Consider the following 20,604-nt stretch of genomic DNA (forward strand, 5'->3'; position numbering starts at 1 on the left):
AACCAACTTCAAGCAACAGCTACGGGAAGAAGCTGTGAGTAGAAGAACAGTGGGGCTTCTTAGCAGTCTTACAGCCGGGTACAGGATGTTAAGGCTGGGGAGGGCATTAAGCTATAGGGCAGACTTGACTTGAGGGCAAAAGTAGTGTGAAGTTTGTACTGGCTACTGAACCGATACAACTTCCTCCCCGGTAGACTCAACCCGGAAGGGAAGCAGCACTTACCCTTCTGGGACAGCACAGAAGTCCACCACAAAGGCATCTTGGAAATCATTAAAGATGGTCTGCCCAACCCATTCCTTCCAGGAGCAAACAAGAATGTTGCAGTGAGGGGCATAGTGCTTTTATAACCATAGATAAACTGTCACTAACCTTTCAAAACCTCAGGCTCCTCATTTCTAAAAATGAGGCCATCCACTACTGTGAAGAAAGGAGATAATGCACCAAGAGCGCTTCATTTAAGCCTATCACCAACAACCTTGTTGTCATTTTACAATTATTATCATTATTATGTGGATGAGGCCTCAGGAAAGCCCTGAGATGGGGTGGAGTGGAACAGCTTTCCATTCTTTTTCATTTTTATTTTTTTAATTTTGTTTTTTTGAGACAGGGTTTCTCTGTGTAACCACTCTGGTTATTCTGGAACTCATTTCATAGACCAGGTTGGCCTCAAACTCAGAGATCCACCTGCCTCTGCCTGCTGAGTGCTGGGATTAAAGGCGTGTGCCACCACCTTCTGGCTTTTCCCCCCAGTCTACTTTTATACTGCAACAGAGAAAAAGACTTAATGTGTCATACTTTGTTGCTTTAAGAAAAGGCACTTGGGGTGGGGGTGAAGAGATGGTTTAGTGGTTAAGACCACTGATTGCTCTTCCAGTGGAACCAGGTTCAATTCCCAGGACCCACATGGCAGCTCACAACTGTCTGTAACTCCGGTTTCAGAGGACCTGAAACCCATGGCAAAACACTAATGCACATAAAATAAAATAAAAAAAGAAAAGACACTTGGAATGAGGTATTGGCAGCCCACACTGCCTGGGAATAAAGAAGCAGGAGGACTATAGCCAGTTCAAGGGCAGCTGGTTTTTTATTAAAAATCTAGTCAGATACACACACAAGTTCTTGTCTCAAGAACTAGTTCCTACCTGTCACCCCCAAAACAAGACATCATTCTTACCAAGGTTTTTGGAGCCAACTTTCTTTCTTGAATCAGATTGGCAAATTCATCATAATAAAGAGAAGAGGCCCAAGGAGAATGCTCAGTACAAGAATGAACCAGTTGTAGCAAAGAAGTCACCTGGAGCAGAGAGAAAAAGCTGTGAGTCTTGGGCTGCCAATCCTTCCTAAATTCGTCTCTGCACTTAGTATTAAGTTCTCTCTCCAATCTCACTGCCAAACTCAGTGAGGCGTTCCTGAGCCTCTTCCCTAGTCTGTCTCTTTCCAAGCATACCTCATAGCCAAAACTAAAACCAAAGCTGGAGTGACAGGCTTCAGTATGGACACTAAGAAGAGGGACAAGGAAGATGAAGAACACTAGTATGTGTCCCAGAGTGAACTTCTGAAGAGTTATCAAGACAACTTGTACCTCGTGCCTGTAATCCTAGCAATTAGGAGGCAGAGACAGGAGAATCCCAGTTCAAGGCCAGCCTGGTCTACACAGTGAATTCCAGCTCTAGGGCTATATAACAAGACCTTATTTTTAAAAACAGTTACTTGAAGAGATTTTTGAAAGAAGATGTACAAAATATTTCAGCCACAAACGTAGCTCAGTGGTAGTGTTTGCCTATTATATAAGGCCTGGTGTTGCATCCTAGCATTCTAAAAGAAAAGAAAAACCACAGTACTTCTGGGAAAACAACAGTGACCAGCAGCCAGCCCTGAGGCCGGGCAAACACATCTGACTAGGTTATAGAAACTTACCTGTGTGCACCATTCATTGCTCAGGTCAGCTCCCCTCTGGGTTGAATCAGATGGTACACTTCTAGAAACAAGGAATTTTAGTTTCATTTTTGTAAAATTTTGCAATAATTGGCAGTAAGTTTAAGAGTCCTGTCTTCTAGCCGGGCGGTGGTGGCGCATGCCTTTAATCCCAGCACTCAGGAGGCAGAGGCAGGCGGATCTCTGGGAGTTTGAGACCAGCCTGGTCTACAAGAGCTAGTTCCGGGACAGGCACCAAAGCTACAGAGAAACCCTGTCTCGAAAAACAAACAAACAAACAAAAAGAGTCCTGTCTTCTTTCAGACAAGAATAGAGATAAAATTTCATGAAGACATGGAAAACTACTTATTTTGTTCATATAAAATGTAGGTTTATAGTGAAGCACGATTATCTCCTCTTTTTTTGAGACAGGGTCACATTAGGTTGCCAGGCTTATGTCAAACTCCAGTGTGCAACTGATCACTCTGCCTCAGCACCTGGAATTCTGAGGATTCTACAAACAAGTAAGACCAATTTGTATATATTGTTAAGGGCACACTAAATTAGTAATGAAAAGAGGATCTTTGTTTTTGAGATGGTAATATGACCATGTTGCCCAAGTCAGCTTTGAACTCCAAGTGAATCTCCTTCCATGTGCCCAGCTAAATAAAACAAATTGCTTTCCTTCCCTTCTTTTAGCTAGTATGTTGGTTCTAAGGCCATTTCCTGAGTTCTTAGGAATTCTTGACAAATCATTTCCAAGAAACATGAACTGAACTGTACTGTCAGCTTAAAATTATGCAGCATGAAGCCCCAGCTCTGATACTTCTTTAGAGGCTATAACTGAGGCATCTAAGAACAAGTGAGGAACCATAAAGTAACTATTTGAATTACATGAAGCTCCAGATAGGAGTAATACAGCAATAGAGGGCCAGGTCAGAAGCAGATTATAAACAATGAATATCAGGAGGACCAAAGTTAGCCTCCATGGAAAGATTTCCAGCTCTGTACCTCCAGGCAACACTATAGTTAATAACTATGATGTAACACTATAATTAACGTTCTCAATTGAACATGGCATATACAGTCAAGATTAGAAGAGAATGGGCTGGGCAGTGGTGGCGCACGCCTTTAATCCCAGCACTCGGAGGCAGAGGCAGGTAGATCTCTGTGAGTTTGAGGCCAGCCTGTTCTACAGAGCTAGTTCCTGGACAGCCAGAGCTGTTACACAGAGAAATCCTGTGTCAGGGGCAGGGGCAGGAAATGGACTGCAGAAACGGTCCAATAGTTAAGAGTGTTGTTCTTGCAGAGGACCTGAGTTCAATTCCCAGCACCCACATCAGGCAGCTACCATCTGCCTGTAACTCCAGGTCCAGGAGGATTTGACAACTCGCCTTCATAGCTACCTGCACTAATATGCATATACAAAAACACAATTAAAAATAACAAAAATAACCTTAAAAAGGTTAGAAGGGAACATAGAAAAGAACAAGACATGTTTACTTTTTGTGCAGTTTTAATGCTTCTATTAAGATAATGGCTGCATACTCTAACGTGTTTGTAAGGCAGCACCTTTACCAGCTGATGTTGAGGCACAGAAGCCAGACTCTACAGGAGTACCTGTCTTCTGCCATGACTCCGGCCATGGTGACTGCACCGATGATCCCGATGAGTTTGTATTTGAACACAGTGCTAGAGAGCTGCTTTCGTATCACCAGGTGCATTTCGTCCTGCAATGGGATCAGGACAGAAAAAGAAAAACTGGAGTGACACAGCAGAATGCATCACTATTGGAGCTAAATTCCGTTCTCTAAGTCTCATTTATTTCTAAATGGTTTATTGTGGTCCGCCAGGATTGCCTAGTGAGTAACTTGCTGCCAATTGTGACAAACTATGTTTTATCAGCATGCCCGTGGATTGAAATGAAAGCACCTACTACTGAAAATTTCCTCTGACTTCCACACTTCTCCCCTGCACATGAGGTGCCCCCCCCAATCAAAACCATTTAAAAATAGTTTATTGTATCTCATTATTTTAGCTGTGTATCCATCACAATAATTCTCATGTCCTCGAACAGCTACCATGGCAGCACTGACAGCTGTTGCTGAATGTGTGCCTTGTTCTAGGAGCTTTGTATAATTCGTCTCTGAATTCTAAAACAATTTCCATCTTCTTTTTTGTTGTTGTTGTTTTGTTTGTTCAAGACAGGGTTTCTCTGTAGCTTTGGAGCCTGTTCTGGCACTCAATCTGTAGACCAGGCTGGCCTGGAACTCACAGAGATCCACCCGCATCTACCTCCCAAGTGCTGGGATTAAAGACGTGCACCACCACTTGGGAGCTGATGCAGGTGGATCTCTTTGAGTTTGAGGCGGACCACAATAAACCATTTAGAAATAAATTTAATGAGAGAAGAGAAACATTTACATGTTGAAATCTATAAAATACTGCTAGTTGGGTATAGGGCATAACTTTATAAATAGAATTTGAGGCCAGTCTCGGCAACATATAAAAAATATTGCTGAAAGAAATGAACGGACTAAAGAATGAAAAGATGTCCTATGTTCCTGGATTGGAACTGATATATTTAATTCTTATTTTATGTACATAGGTGTTTTGCCTGAGTGTATATCTGTATGATGGTGTCAGATCTTGGAGTTGTTAGCTGCCATGTGGGTGCTAGAAATTGAACCCAGGTCCTCTGAAAGACCAGCCAGTGCTCTTAATTACTGAGCCATCTCTCCAGCCCAATATTTAAAAATAATGAAAATGGCTGGGCAGTGGTGACACATTCACTGCCTTTAATTCCAGCACTCAGGAGGGAGAGGCAGATGGAGCTCCAGAGTTCATGGCCAGTCTGGTCTACAAAGTGAGTTCCAGTACAGCCATCCAGGACCACCCCAGAGAAACACTGCCTCAAAAAAAAAAAATTTTTTTTTTGTATATATTTTGCCGCGTTCAAAACCAAAGTAATGAAGTAACTTTGTATTACCAATATGAAACAATTCCCCAATACTTTGCTAAATGAGAAAACAGGGTACAGAACCAGAAAGGAAAAGCAGAATGGAGGGACCGTGCAGAAAGCTCTAAACTAGTGACTCTGGTGGCCACAGAAGACAGGCCAACTGCCTAGAGTAGCAAGGAGTTAGTGTTCACTGCACACCTCTCTACATGCTGTTTTCTGCACGTGTGTATCACCTAGCCAAATAACTTTTTTTTTTTAAATATTTATTTATTTATTATGTATACAATATTCTGTCTGTGTGTATGTCTGCAGGCCAGAAGAGGACACCAGACCTCATTACAGATGGTTGTGAGCCACCATGTGGTTGCCAGGAATTGAACTCAGGACCTTTGGAAGAGCAGACAGTGCTCTAAACCACTGAGCCATCTCTCCAGCCCCGCCAAATAACTCTTAAATTAAAACAAGGTGCTGCTTGTCCAAGGCTTCAGACCAGTATGAATTCGTGCCACAAGGTGGCACTGCAGCTAGTCCCTTTGCTTAGCTTTCTTCAGTAATTAGTGACTACAATGAAAGCAAGCCTAGGTGAAGTTTAGCTTAGACATTCGGAGACTCCAAGTACTCCATACAAACCTGAAAGACATCTCACGGCTAGCTGATCACAGGCTCAGCCCTATCTCTATTCCAAAAGACTAAGATTTCTTTGCTGTTTTTATTTTTTGAGACACTCATAGTGTAGATGTGGCAGATTGGAATTGGCTGTGAAGAAACAGGCTGAGTCACACTCAAGGAAATCCACCATTTCTTCTGTCTCCCAAGTGCTAGAAACAAAGACATGAACCACCACACCCAGCTGCTGTCATCTTTGTTTTGTTTTGATTGTTATATGTGTGATCTAGCTGTATAGCTCAGGCTGGCGTAGCGCTAATAATCGTTCTATTTTTATTTTTTAATTTTGAGACAGGGTTTGTACTGTGGCTGTCCTAGAACTCGCTATGTAGGTGCTGCTTTTCCTACTCCACAAGGCTGGAGTAACTTAGCTTGGCAAATTCCAAATAAAGATGTTTAAAACATTCACTCTCAAAACATGGCCTCAGCCAAGCGGTGGTGGCGCACGCCTTTAATCCCAGCATTTGGGAGGCAGAAGCAGGAGGATCTCTGTGAGTTCGAGACCAGCCTGGTCTACAAGAGCTAGTTCCAGGACAGGCTCCAAAACCACAGAGAAACCCTATCTCGAAAAAACAAACAAACAAACAAAAAACAAAAACAAAAACAAAAAAACCATGGCCTCTTACCTGGATATGGTTGCTGGTTCCAGGCTGTTGGCTAAATGCTAGTGTGCTGAGAATACAGAAGATTTTTCGTATTTGCTGAGGGGACATATTCTCCAAATAATCTAAAATTCCCTATGAAGGGGGAAAAATGCCCAAAATTAGTTTATTAGCTAATATTTCTCTTGTTTTTAGACTTTTAAAAACGTGATTTATTTATTTTATGTGAGTGTTTTGCCTGCATATATGTGATGTACACATGCATTGTTGGTGCCCAAGGAGGCTAGTGAAAGGCACCAGATTCCCTAGAATAAGAGTTAGGGATTGTTGGTAACCAAAACCACAGCCTCTGCTTTTAACTGGTGAGCCATCTCTCCAGTCCCACTCTCTGGCCCCCATTTTAAACAGAACCATTACCCAGTTATTCCACTCTTGGTATTTTTCCAGGATTCCAAGTCAACAGACACAGGAGCAAGATGTTTGAACATCAATGTTTACTGTAGCATGTGGGATCCAGGGCAGTCTGGTCACACATAACGGGGCCCAGGCCGCATAGCTGCTTTGGCAGGCAGCACTGGGTTCCAGAAAATGTCATAAGCTCGCACCACCCAGGAACAGACCATCCAAAGGAAATTCCTAACATTCCAATCGTTGGAGAGAGAATCACCTGCCAACACATACCCATTGCTTTTCACCAGAACACCCCTAGACAAATGTCAGTAAATCAGGGGTCCTGAACCTTAGAAATCCCTCACCCCTATCTTTGCAACTATAAAAACCCAACCCCAGATGAGCTTGGGGCTCTCCAATCACTCCAAATACGATAGACACACTGAGAGTCTGAGTTTGCAAACTTGTGAAAGAAAAAAGGCTCTTTGCTTTTACAAACAGGACTCGGTCTCCTAGCTGGTTTTGGGGGTACACATACACAATAGCTAAGTTTTACAAATAACATACGTGTTCATCAATAGTGAGAAATGTGGTGCACATGTAATGGAATTTTTGTCAGCCATAAGGAAGAACAAAGTTATGTTGTTTGCAGGAAAATGGATACACATGGAAATGATCATATCAAGCGGATTAAGTCAGTATCAGACATACACTGCAAGTTTCTATTAGTGGAGACCAGGTATATACAGATGACTTGTTTGTACTTCTTATACTTTTGTTTTTTTTTGTTTTTTGTTTTTTTGTTTTTCGAGACAGGGTTTCTCTGTGGCTTTGGAGCCTGTCCTGGAACTAGCTCTGTAGACCAGGCTGGTCTCGAACTCACAGAGATCCGCCTGCCTCTGCCTCCCGAGTGCTGGGAATAAAGGCATGCGCCACCACCGCCAGGTTTTAATGTATATTTTTTAAATTTATTATATATACAGTGTTCTGCCTGCATGCCAGAAAAGGATACCAGATCTCATTATGGATGGTTGTGAGACACCATGTGGTTGCTAGGAACTGAACTCAGGACATCTGGAAGAGCAGACAGTGCTCTTAACCATTGAGCCATCTCTCCAGCACCTTCCCTACACTCTTGACACCAAAGGCAAAGACCAGCCTTTCTACCACAGCATTTAAACATGGCTTGGCATATATAAGTATAGAGAAGTGTTTCTGAATAAGTTAATACACAAATAAGATGCATCTTTATATCTATATGCATATATCTATACCTTACCTGTTATCTACCTTTTTACACATCCCTCCCACATTTACCGTGCTCAGTATCTAAAGAATACGAAACAAGTTCTCAATAACTATCGGGGAGCAGTAACTCTGAGATATAGGAAACAGAAAAACAATTCAGTATTTGACAGTACAGGCAATACCTTAACAAAAACAGCATTCAGCCTCATAGCAGAGGGGTTTAGTACAATCAGCTCAAGGAGGACATCCAACGCAGTATCAACTTCAGCCTCATTCCCACTGCAAATGTGGGTGACTAGGGCACCAACCACTTCCTATACAGGGAGGGCGCAGGACAGTAAAATAAAAACAGGACATGGCCATTCTAAAGAGTTCACGCTTGAGGCCTTCTTTTCAAAATAAATTTTTTAAATAATTATTTTTATTTTATGTGATCTGGTGTTTTGTCTGCATATATACCTGTATAAGGGTACTGGATTCCCTGGAACTGGAGCTGCCTTGTGGGTGCTGGGAATTGAACCCAAGGCCTCTGGAAGAGCAACTGGTACTCTTACCCTGAGGCATCTCCCTAGCCCCCACTTGAGGCCTTCCTAACCTACCTTACTACTTTTTTCTAAGTGCCATGAGCATTGACTTCAGGCCTGTAGTCACGCCAGTGTAACTACACTACCACATAGTCATCCTGGCTCCCTGGACCTTACTCCCTATCCCACACTGGCCTCAAACATGTGTATCTCCTGTCCCTCAAGTACTAGGATCACAGGAGTAACAACCAGTTTTGACCTACTTTTGGTGACGTATCAGTGGGCTCTCTATCAAACCTTCCTTGGTGTAGGTTTTAGCTATGAGTTAAATTTTACTAAATTGCAATTAAACTTAGTATATATTGAAATTTCTTGAAAAGACTACACTTAAGGAGCAGAAGGTCTCCAGATTTTGTGAAAAGGACAGGACAGGCGGGCATAATTTCAGGAAAATGTGGCCTCCTTGAAGACTGCACTAAGGTCAAAAACCCACACACATATGTGCATAATAAAAAAATAAAACAAAATAAAATATAAGTCAAGTTGCTTGAGATATTACATATGAGTGGGACTTAATGATTTTATACCAAATTTCAGCTCTCACAATTGGGTCCTCCAAGCCAATCTTATTACCTGAGGACAGAGACTAGAACTGATAATTTTCTTTGCTTATGAAACAAGGCCCTGCTGTATACCCCAGTCTGGCCTCAAATTTTTGTTTATCCTCCTTCTGTTTCCTGAGACCCGATTACAGGTGTGCATCACTATGGCTGGCTTACAACTGAGTTTTCTTTTTTTTCTTTTTTTTTTTTTTTTTGGTTTTTCGAGACAGGGTTTCTCTGTGGTTTTGGAGCCTGTCCTGGAACTAGCTCTTGTAGACCAGGCTGGTCTCGAACTCACAGAGATCCACCTGCCTCTGCCTCCCGAGTGCTGGGATTAAAGGCGTGCGCCACCACCGCCCGGCACAACTGAGTTTTCTAAGGTGCTCGTCAAAATTATTTCCTCCTCAATGTCATCTAATCACCCAGAATATACCTCAAAGTACACCCAGTTTATTTGAAATTATATCTTTCCATATCCTTGCTTCTTCCTTACCCAAATAAATGTTTCAACATACCTGCTGGCAATAAGTATCAAAAAATTTAAAAGCATATTTGTATAGGAGACTGCCAAACAAAATTATCCTCTGGTCCTGAGAGTGAAACAAAGTCTGAGCCAGTAAGAGAATGGACGGGCAAATATCCTTAAGAACCTGGAAGAGGAAGAAAGAAAAAGGACTAGGGAGACGGTGTCATAGAACCAGATGTGCTAAAATCCACTCCTATCACCAAAGAACCTGTCGGGACTCTCAAGTCATCTCCCTGACACTCAGCATTGAACCCAGAGCCTGGAACATGCTAGACAAACACTCTACCACAAAATTACATCTCCAATCCCAATATCCCAATCACTTTAGCTTAAAACAAGAAAATTGTCTTTTGGTGGGTACTGGGGATGGTCTCAAATGTAGTTACAACATGGACTGGAATTCTGACCTTTTGCTTTCCACATCCCAAATGCTAGTATGAATGCCCACATACAGCAACTTTAAGGAATCTTAATCTTAATTATACCCCAAATAATCCTTCACCATCCTGATTTTTCTCTCAGGACTAGATTCCACAAATGTATAACAACTTGACCTTGAAATTCACAATAATTAAATGATAAACTTCATATACAGCTCTATTTGTTCAGTTTAGAACTACAAACCAGACTGAATAGATTCCAGTTTCTTCACTCACTCATATGCCTCCTGGAACCTGCTCTGTTTCTGTTATAATTTAAGATCAGTCTATAACATTCAATACTACCCAAATAGAATTCTGTGTGTATGTGTGTGTGAGACTGTGTGTGTGTGTTCATGTAAGTGCAGGTCCAAATGTGTGCTGTTGACCACCTGTACCAGTGTATGTGGAGGGCAGAGGTCAACTTCAGCAGTCATTTTTAGGAGCTATCCATCTTGTGTTTTTGTTTATTTTGGTTTTTTTGAGACAGGGACCTTCACTTGGATCTAGGGCTCAACAAATGCTATGCTGGCTGACCAGTAAACCTCAGGGACCTGCCTATTTCTACCTCCCCAGTACTGTGATTACAAATGTGGGTCGCCACCAGGTGGTGTTGGCACATGCCTATAATACCAGCACTTGGGAGGCAGAGGCAGGCAGATCTCTGTGTTCGAGGCCAGCCTAGTCTACAAGAGCGAGTTCCAGGACAGGCACCAAAGCTACAGAGAAACCCTGTCTCGAAAAACCAAAAAAAAAAAAAACCCAAAAAACCAAAAACCAAACAAAATCAAAAAACAAATGTGTGTCGCCGTGCTCAGCTTATTTTTTGTGGGTTCTGGGAAAGAATTCAGGTCTTCGTGATTGTCTGGCAAGCACTTTACCAACTTAGTTAATTCCCAGGTTCCTAAACCAGGTTCTTTGAACATCTGTTATAGGAAGAGACGTGACCAGATCCCACTAATAATGCAATATAGACAGATATTAAGGGATCCAAAGTAAATAAAGTTAATAATGCCATCTTCTTTACTGATACTACTATTTAAAAAAAAAGTCAAAGCAAAGGAACAAACAAAAAACACAAGTGTGGTAGTACACTGTGGAGGCAGAGGTGGGTGGATGTCTATGAGTTCAAGGCCAGTCAAGACTATACAGTGAAACTCTCTAGGAAAAAAAAAATCAAAACAGATTAAAAAATTATATCGAGGCTAGAAAGATGGCTCAGCAGTTAAGAATATTTGCTATTCTTCCAACAAGTTTGGTTTCTAATATCCATTTCACAACCTGTAACTCTAGTTCCAGAGGAGTCAAAGTCCTCTTCTGGCTTCCAAGAGCATTTGCGTGCAAATGGCAAATACACACAGGGATAGAAACACATATATAAAAATAAAAATGAATCTTTTTTAAAAATCCAAAAGACAAAAGAATTTGGAGTTTGGGTCAGAGAAGTTCAAGATAAACCAACTTTGTTAACTTCTTGATAGGTTGAAAGCCAATGTTGGTTGGTTTATTAACATCATCGTCTCAACCCAACAAAGCAATCACTTCATTGCACTGAAAAAGCTCAATACTGGGAAAGGTGTCATGGGATTGCCACATGATGCAGAAATGATAAAAATGTTACCCTCTCAGCATCTGTCCCCCTGCATCTACTCCCTGCTTACCTCACCCTTACCAAGTAATGTGTGGAGAATGTACTGTCCAGCAGCTGTTCTTGAATGCAGCCCGACTGAATCTTGTTTCTCAGCAGCTTTTCAATGCCCTTCTTTGTCTGCGTGCTGGTGCTGTAGATAATGAGCAGCATCGCCACATCCAAAGCCTGTCAGGGAGCAGCAACAGAAGCAGCTCAACACACCGGAACTGCAGCTCAGCTACTTTCCACTAAAACCCAATGACAACACTCGCTGCCTGACTCCACACTGTTACAAGACCCAGCAATACTTTTCAAAGGAATAAAGTGCCACAAATATTATCCTTTGAAAGTTCATAAGAAAATATCAGAAAATTAAGAGAGGTGATACTAAAATAGAATTTTGAACATCTTTACATTGTTAAAAAACAGATTAAATTGGGGGCTGGAGAGATGGCTCAGTGGTTAAGAGCACTGCCTGCTCTTCCAAAGGTCCTGAGTTCAATTCCCAGCAACCATATGGTGGCTCACAGCCATCTGTAATGAGATCTGGTGCCCTCTTCTGGCATGCAAGCATACATAGAAGGAATGTTGTATACATAATAAATAAATAAATCTTAAAATAAATAAATAAATAAATTACAGTTGGTCTTTAAAAAAACAGATTAAATCAATTGTCAACTAAATTATATACTTTTATAATTAGGAAAACTGCTTTATGAAAAGTTACAAAGACTATAAATGTTTACCAATATAGAAAGGTTAATATAATATATTATAATAAATAAAATTATAATTATTTTTGAAGTATACAAAGCCAAAACACCAGTATAAACTAACCCATTTTACTTATTTTTTCTGTACTTTGTTTCTCAAAACTGGGTTTCTCTGTGTAGTCCTGGACGTCCTAGAACTCACTTTGTAGGCCAGTCTGCCCTCAGACTCGGAGACTCACCTGTCTCTCTCTGCCTCTAGAATGCTGGGGTTAAAGACTTATGCCACTACCAACCAGCTCCGCTAACCCATGTTTTTGACAGAGGAAGCCATTTCTGATACACAGTGACATATGGTGAAGTAAAAAACAAGCAACCAGCAAAATGCTAAGCACAGTAGGATCCAATGTCGTAAAGACAGTATATAAAAACTACATACACATGTATATGCACAGATCTGTGGGTATAGGAGTATGCTTGTGCTTATATACACACATAGCTTATACAAAAAGATAAAACATTTACAAAGAGTATAGAGAGACAGTTCAGTGGTTAAAAGTATTTCTGCTACTCTCAAGAGCCAGGGCTTGGTTCATAACCCCATACGGGTGGTTCATAGACCAATGCACTTCTTCCTGCCTCCAGACATTTTAGCACATGTGTGCAAGCACAAACACAAAAATAAAATTTAAAAAACATTTTTCAAAAAATGAAAAAAATTATCTGTAAGAAATGTAAGCAAGGGAAATCTTGTTTTTTCAAAAATGTACCTTTATTTGCTTTGTTTTATTTTCTCAAGACAGGGTTTCTCTCTGTAGATAAGGCTGGCCTCAAATTCACGGAGATTCACCTGTCTCTCACTCCTGAGTGCTGAGATTAAAGGTGTATACCACCACCGGGCCACATATGTAATTTTTTTTTATTTTATTTTTTTATTTTAAAGGAACTGAAATTTTAATGTGCTTAAATCTTTAAAATCTGTGTAACTTTTAAAGTTATTTATGTTTTTAACATGAGCTCTTAGGGATTCACATATGTAATTTATGTATGTTTTCCAATTTATTAGTGTTTATTATCTATGCAATAAGTAAACAAATAAAGTACACAAAATGTTTATGGTAAGGGAAAATGCATAGAGAATCAAATCAGAATGCAAAACTATAGCCAACCTACATAGTAAGATTATCAAAAGAAATGGGCTGGGCAGAGACAGGCAGATTTCTGAGTTCGAAGCCAGACTGGAATGCAGAGTGAGTTCCTGGACAGCTTGGGCTACACAGAAAAATTCTGTTTTGAAAAACAACACTCAAAGTCCAGTTGAAGAGTGGGAGGAATGAGATTATGAGCAAAGAAGTCAAGACCATGATGGGGCACCCACTGAAACAGTCTACCTGAGCTAATGGGAGCTCACCAACACCAGCCGGACTAGGAAGGAACAAGCATAGGACCAAACTAGTCCCTCTGAATTTGGTTGACAGTTGCATGGCTGGGGCTGACTGAGGGGCTGATGGAGGAGTTACTTTCATTTAATAAAGAAACTGCCTTGGCCCATTTATAGGCCAGCCCTTAGGTGGGTGGAGTAAACAGAACAGAATGCTGGGAGAAAGAAGCCGAGTGAGGAGTCGCCATGATTCTCCCACTCCAGACAGACGCAGGTTAAGATCTTCCCTGGTAAGCCAGCTCATGGTGCTACATAGAATATTAGAAATGGGTTAGATCAATATGTAAGAGCTAGCCAATAAGAGGCTGGAACTAATGGGCCAGGCAGTGATTAAAAGAATACAGTTTCTGTGTAATTATTTCGGGGCATAAGGTAGCCATGAGGGCGGCTGGGTGCCGGGGACGCAGCCCTGCCGCAGACACTACAACAGAGTGGCGCCCAACGTGGGGCGCCAAAATGTGGCGGCGCAAATGAATGCAGACAGATTATATAGATATATACAGCTTTAATAAGGAAATAGACTTACAGGACCACAGGTTCCCGCGGAGCACAGCGGAGCAAAAGAAGAAAAAGGGGCTGCTGGGATCACATCCGTAAACATTAGCCCGAGGCGAACACGCCCCCAATGGGTGGGGCTATATCCCTACAAGGGGCCATGGCAGTGGCAGCAGGATTTGTCCCTACTGCTTGTACGGGCTTTTTGAGAATCCATTCTCTTTGGAGGGATACCTTGTTCAGCCTAGATATAGTAGGGATGGCCTTGGACCTTTCCCAAAGCAATGTGTGTTACCTTCTCTGAGGAGTGGGTGAGGAGTATGTGGAGGGAATGGGAAAAGGGAGGGAATGGGAACTTGGAAAAAATATTAAGTAATTTAAAAAGCCAACAAAACAAAACAAATCAAACAATTGGGTTATAGTGTGATTATTATCTATCCCCCACAACTATTTTCAAGCTAATCACGGTAGCAAATGCCTGTCATCCCAGTACTTGGGAGCAGAGGTAGGAATTCAAGGTCAACTTCAGCTATCCAGTGAGTTTGAAGGCAGCTAGATGAGACATTGCCTCAAAAAAACTTGACTTTTGTTTTTTTTTTGTTTTTTTTTTTTTTGGTTTCTCTTTAGCTTTGGTGCCTGTCCCGGGACTAGCTCTTGTAGACCAGGCTGGCCTTGAACTCCCAGAGATCTGCCTGCCTCTGCCTCCCGAGTGCTGAGATTAAAGACGTGCGCCACCACCTCCCGGCAAACTTGACTATTTCTTTTAAAGGTAATCTTTTTTTTTATAATATTTATTTATTATGTATACAATATTCTGTCTGTGTGTATGTCTGCAGGCCAGAAGAGGGCACCAGACCTCATTACAGATGGTTGTGAGCCACCATGTGGTTGCTGGGAATTGAACTCAGGACCTTTGGAAGAGCAGGCAATGCTCTTAACCAATGAGCCATCTCTCCAGCCCCAAACTTGACTATTTTTATCATTTATTCTATATCACACTTTTAAGTCTGTCACCTAATAACTGGACAACCAACTAACAAAATTCCCATAGGACAAAAGATTCCAACCCAAGCAAAACCTTCAGAAGAAACAATCAGTACACAGAAACACAGACATCCAACTTCTTCACAGGAGAGGAGTCTATGGCTAAAAGACAAGTTGGGCTTATGTTTGTGGTCCCGGCACACAGAAGCTGAGGCAGGAGAATCATCCTAATTTTAACACAGTGAATTCTAGGCCAATATGGATTGCAAAGTGTGAAACAGACACATACATAGAAACAGAGAGAGAGAGAGAGAATGTGTGTGTCAGGGGTGGGGGTAACAGATACAGTACCACTGCCCACCTTACACTGTAAGTCTATTCAGGTCAGGGCTACATGGGCAGAGTAAAATCAAACAGAGAATGCCCTTGTCTTGACAACTTGGCCTGGTGGGAGGAAGGCCAGCCATAGGCACAGGGATCTGAATGACCCAGGCGTGGTGCTGCTTCTTTAACTGTACCTTCATGTGGGTGGAACAACCTCCTACTCCCCCACTGAATACTGTAGGCTAAATTCATTTCCAGAATTAGTAGGTAAGAGCAGACCACTCAGCAAGTCACCCCCCAGGTTGTTTTCTCCACACTGCAGGAAAGACAGAAAGAAAGTAGGATAAAATTTTAAGTTCAAAGCAGATATTACCTTATGCTCAGGTGCTGATTCAATGCGTTCGATTGCCTAGAAAAACAAGTGCCACAATACTGTATCAGTGGAGTATGTTATTCATGTTCATTCTACATGTCCTGTTCATCAGCCCATCATTATCATTTATACTTGAATGATAATTTTAAGACTTTTATTTCATCCCAACTCACACATCTATCAGTGACTGACACTCACGGTTGACACTCAATGTTGCAAGGATCTTACCTTAATCCAGGCTTCTGAAATGGTTTTCTCATACCTAATGGCTGACTTGATTACATCAAAGACGAGAACAATACAGTCTTTATCACTGTTTTCTTGAGTTCCTGAAGAGCTACAAACAGCAAAGCAGGAAACAATATTTCTTCCACTTACCAGAGAAGACCTTATAAATCTGTTTCTGACTATTAAGTAAGGTTCTGGAGGAAGCACCAACCTCATCTGTAAACTACTGAAAAACTTGTACTGTGAACTATGTGGAATTGATCTGAATGGCTAGGAAAGCACACACACAAACAATTAAAAATCCGTTGTCATGCTACGTGATGTGAATTCATCTTTTTTTTTAATATTTACTTATTATGTATACAGTATTCTTCCTGCGTGTACACCTGCATGCCCGAAGAGGGCACCAGGCCTCATCATAGATGGTTGTGAGCCACCATGTGCATGCTGGAAATTGAACTCAGGACCTCTGAAAGAGCAGCCAGTGCTTTTAACCTCTGAGCCATCTCTCCAGCCTGATGTGAATGTAATCATAATACCAGTATTTGTCATATATTAAGATCTAATAACTACCCTGCTCTCAGGATAAAAGTGAGAAAACTATGATTATCTAAGAAAAAAAAAATGGCAACTGCAAATTTTTCCATACCTTGCTAGTCCTTTACTTTTCAACTTGCTTTGGGAAGCCTGAACCCGTGATGGCAAAATAAAATGCTGCACATTTAACTTCTCCCGAAGCTCAGAAATGACCTATGAAAAATGAGTATTAGCCATGTATTCCGCTCACCCTTAGTGGACAGGCATAGTACATTTCCTCAATGGAATCTTAACATCCCAAAATGCTGAGGAAAACAATCGACTTGCAACAAAAGACTTGTCAGCAGACTAGATGAGAATAGTTCAAGCACATAGAGAATGCTACACCCTAAGCCCTTGATTCACCTGAAGTGCTTCTACACAGAAATAGCAAATGTCATTGTGTAGCAGTTTATGCTAAGTAATCAACCACACTGGGCTGTGTTCTCTCCCAACAGCTATCTGCTATCTGTAGTAATCAGTATCAATTAGTCTAGGACCAGAAAACAGCAACTTGAACTACTTAAGTAGCATATCCATATATCTTTTTAAAAAGATTTGTTTATTATTATGTATATAGTCTGCTTCCATGTATGCCTAAACCAGAAGAGGGTACCAGATCTCATTATTGATGGTTGTGAGTCACCATGTGGTTGCTGGGAATTGAACTCAGGACCTCTGGAAGAACAGCCAGTGCTCTTAACCTCTGAGCCGTCTCTCCAGTCCCTCGTGTATCTTAATGCAGGCTTGACAGGAAATAGTAGCATACCTCAAGTGAAGTAGCGTCTGTTACAGAATGAAGAATGAACTTTATTATCACAGGTAAGTCCTCCAGCCGAACAGAAGACAGCTTCCCCATCACCAACTGGCGGATCTAAATATAAAAAGCACAAAACCCTTCACTACTCTAGCCCAATAAATACTTATTAGATAAAATTAGAAAATTCTTTTCTCACTTGATTTTCCTACTTGTAGTTTAGGAAGAAAAACATATTATTTTCTCCCAAATTACAAACTTGCAATTATAAATGTCAAAGATTTTTCTAGAACAGACAAGTAATGAATGTCAAACATCATTTGCTTTACATTTCAGAGTCTATGGTTACAATTGACAACAGGAGAGCAAAATTAAGTGTCACTCTCCCCATACTGCCCTCACCACTAACCCCAGGAAACTTACTTTTGGCTGTGAATGACCCCAGGGTTTATGGACCTGTCCCCAGAGGGTTTGTCTTTGAATGTTATTCAGACAGAACTACGAAAAGCTAACTCTGTTCCAGAATAAGACTATGTTATTTAGAAGGGAGCCAAGGTCTAGGGAAATAACTGCCAAATAAAAACCAGCTAGATTGAGGAATGCTTGTATTTTAAAAGTTACCAAAAAAGTACAAACAGTTGTTATTATTTTCCTTGAGGGTTTTAGAATCCCAGGCTGGCCCAGGATGATCTTGAACGTCTGTCTCTTCCTCTAGTCTCGATCTCTTGTTTATGTGTATGCCACAACATCAAGTTTATGTGGTGCTGGGGAGCAAAGCTTTGTACATCCTAGGCAAGCACTTCACAACTAAGCTATTCCCAGCTGTGACATGACATCTGAGTTTGATCCCAAAACTCACATAAAAATAACCAGGCATGGCTGGAAATGCTTGCAAGTAAGCTCCATGCTGTGAGACCCTGTCTCAAAAAAAAAAAAAAAAAAAATGATTTAAGTGTACGGACCTGAGGAACACCTGAGGTTGTCCTTTGGCTTCTACATGCATGCATATATACTCAAACACATAAACTTACCACTTAAGAGATGAGGGTGTGATTCACTGGTTAAATGTCTGCCTAGCATTTGTGGAACCCTGGGTTTGATCACCAGCACAGTCAAAAATGCAACAAAACCCAACTAAATTGCATTGCTTAAGCCAGACCTGGGGCACACATGCATTATTCCAGCACTGAGGAGGCTAAGGCAGGAAGAGTTTGCGTTTGAGGTCAGACCATCTTTTTACTTTTTTAAAAAAAAAAAAGTAAAGGGGCTGATTTCTGGCTTAGTGTTACAGTAGGCCCTGGTTTTGATACAGGTGTGTGTGTGTGTATGTGTGTGTGTGCATGTACGCACATGTGCACATAATACTTATTTTTGTGAGCATAGTTTCAGTGCTATTTTCTTTCATTGCACATGATTTCTCCCTATTTCTGGAAAACAGGGTTTTTCCTACCTCAGACAGGAAGTTTGGATCAAGCCGGAGACTGGAAAAGACATCCAAAATTGGAACAGTCAAGGAAGTATTCTGAATCAGCAGTTCACTGTTAATAACAAAGAAGGAAAAGCTGGATAATGGTTTGAATAGAACTGGGCAGAAAACAACCTGAGAAAGTCACTCACTAGAGTTGGGGAAGACAGGATATGCAGTTGTCTCTTGGTACCTGCAGTGAACTGATTCCTAGGTTATCCACAGCACTAAAATCCTAGGATGCTTAAGTCCATTCTATAAAACGGTGTAGTTATTACACACTACATATATTACATAACTTGCTCATACTCCTACAGTCAATTACTTCTAGGATACTTAGAATGCCTGATGCAATGTAAAAGCTATGCAAATACCTGTCACGCTATGTTGTTTGGGAATCAATGACCAGAAAAATCTGTATGTCAGTGTGTGTGCATTTTTTTTCTTTTTTTGGAAATCTTTAATCTGTAGCTGCTTGAACTTAAGAATAGAACCCACTGGTAAGAAACCAGCTGTAGCAGGGCAGTAATGGCACACTAGCACTTTAGAGACAGAAGCAGGTGGGTCTCTGTGAGTTGGAGACCGGCCTGGTTTACAAGGCAAGTTCAGAACAGCCAGGGCTATACAATGAGACCCTGTATCGAGGAAAAAAAAAAAAAAAAAAAAAAAAAGAAAGCCAGTTCCTATTAAATGATTGCATTTTGATGCATGCCTTTAATCCGAACACTCAGGAGGATTTCTGTGAGCATAAGGTCAGCCTGTTCTGTATATGGTGCTTCAGACAGTTAGGACTACATAAAAAAAAAAAAAAAAGATTGTATTTGGTTATTGTCTTCATTAGAAAACATAATACATACTCATTACAAAACTTCAAATAATCATGTAGAAATGATATGCCCCTCTTTCAACATCTTTACTACTTAGTTGATACACACTTTCCTGAAAAACTAGAAGGAAAGAAACCCACAATAATTAAGTGGACTGTGGTGTATATGATGGACAGATGCGTGGAGCCACAGCAGTGCACAGAGGCGAGACGGGTCGGAGGGATCCTGTGAGAATGCACAACAACAGGACAAGCCCATTGTACGTGCAAAATGAGTAGCACTGTGCTATCCACAGAAGCACAATGTCTAAAAGCACAAAGGAAGAAATCACTGAACATTATCTACAGCATTGCACAGCACTGCAGCCAACTGGCAAACTAGGAGCAAGTACCAAATGGGCATGGTGGCCCATGCCTTTAATTCCAGCACTCAGGAGGCAGAGGCAGGCGGATCTCTGTGAGTTGGAGGCCAGCCTCATCTACATAGCAAATCCCAGGCCAGCCAGAGCTACAGAGAGACCCGGTCTCAATATTTTTTTTAAAGTATTATAAAAGGAATTTTAAAACTACTCCTAGGAAAAGATATACATTAAGATAGAGTCCATAAAACTAGTGTGCACTTCTTTAGGATACACAAACAAGGCTTTGACTTCAATTCCCAGCACTGGAGGAAAACCAGGACAGAAACTGTATGCTAAGGATATGGTTCCCCTCTTATTAATTACTACTCTCCAATTACAGTATTATTTTTACATGAGTGACAGTTAGCAATAGGTCCTTGTGTATGGACGTGCACTATAACGGGTCATCTCAGCACCCAAACCTGCAGGTATTTAAGAGCTTCACAAAGGATTCCAAGGTGCAGTCAAGCCTGAGAAACTATTAGAGGAAACGAAACAAAGAGACTGTATTCAAATTCTCTGCAGCCTAACTGGGCGGTG

General features: G+C 41.2%; 1 protein-coding gene across 2 annotated transcripts in view; it reads right to left on the reverse strand.

Moving 5' to 3' along the window:
* Fancd2 (FA complementation group D2) overlaps positions 1-20,604 on the reverse strand; it is an 81,498-nt gene that overhangs the window by 41,835 nt on the left and 19,059 nt on the right. For both annotated transcript variants that reach the window (XM_057769132.1, XM_057769126.1), the window contains 13 exons: positions 18,823-18,910; positions 17,385-17,489; positions 16,689-16,789; positions 16,040-16,148; positions 15,812-15,847; positions 11,527-11,670; positions 9,425-9,559; positions 7,966-8,097; positions 6,170-6,280; positions 3,536-3,645; positions 1,919-1,979; positions 1,176-1,295; positions 224-297 (listed from right to left, as the gene is read on the reverse strand). In XM_057769132.1, coding sequence (XP_057625115.1) covers positions 224-297; positions 1,176-1,295; positions 1,919-1,979; positions 3,536-3,645; positions 6,170-6,280; positions 7,966-8,097; positions 9,425-9,559; positions 11,527-11,670; positions 15,812-15,847; positions 16,040-16,148; positions 16,689-16,789; positions 17,385-17,489; positions 18,823-18,910 — 1,326 coding nt within the window. The remainder of the gene's footprint in view (positions 1-223; positions 298-1,175; positions 1,296-1,918; positions 1,980-3,535; positions 3,646-6,169; positions 6,281-7,965; positions 8,098-9,424; positions 9,560-11,526; positions 11,671-15,811; positions 15,848-16,039; positions 16,149-16,688; positions 16,790-17,384; positions 17,490-18,822; positions 18,911-20,604) is intronic.

Source organism: Chionomys nivalis, chromosome 1 (assembly GCF_950005125.1).
Source record: "Chionomys nivalis chromosome 1, mChiNiv1.1, whole genome shotgun sequence".
Lineage (NCBI taxonomy): Eukaryota > Metazoa > Chordata > Mammalia > Rodentia > Cricetidae > Chionomys > Chionomys nivalis.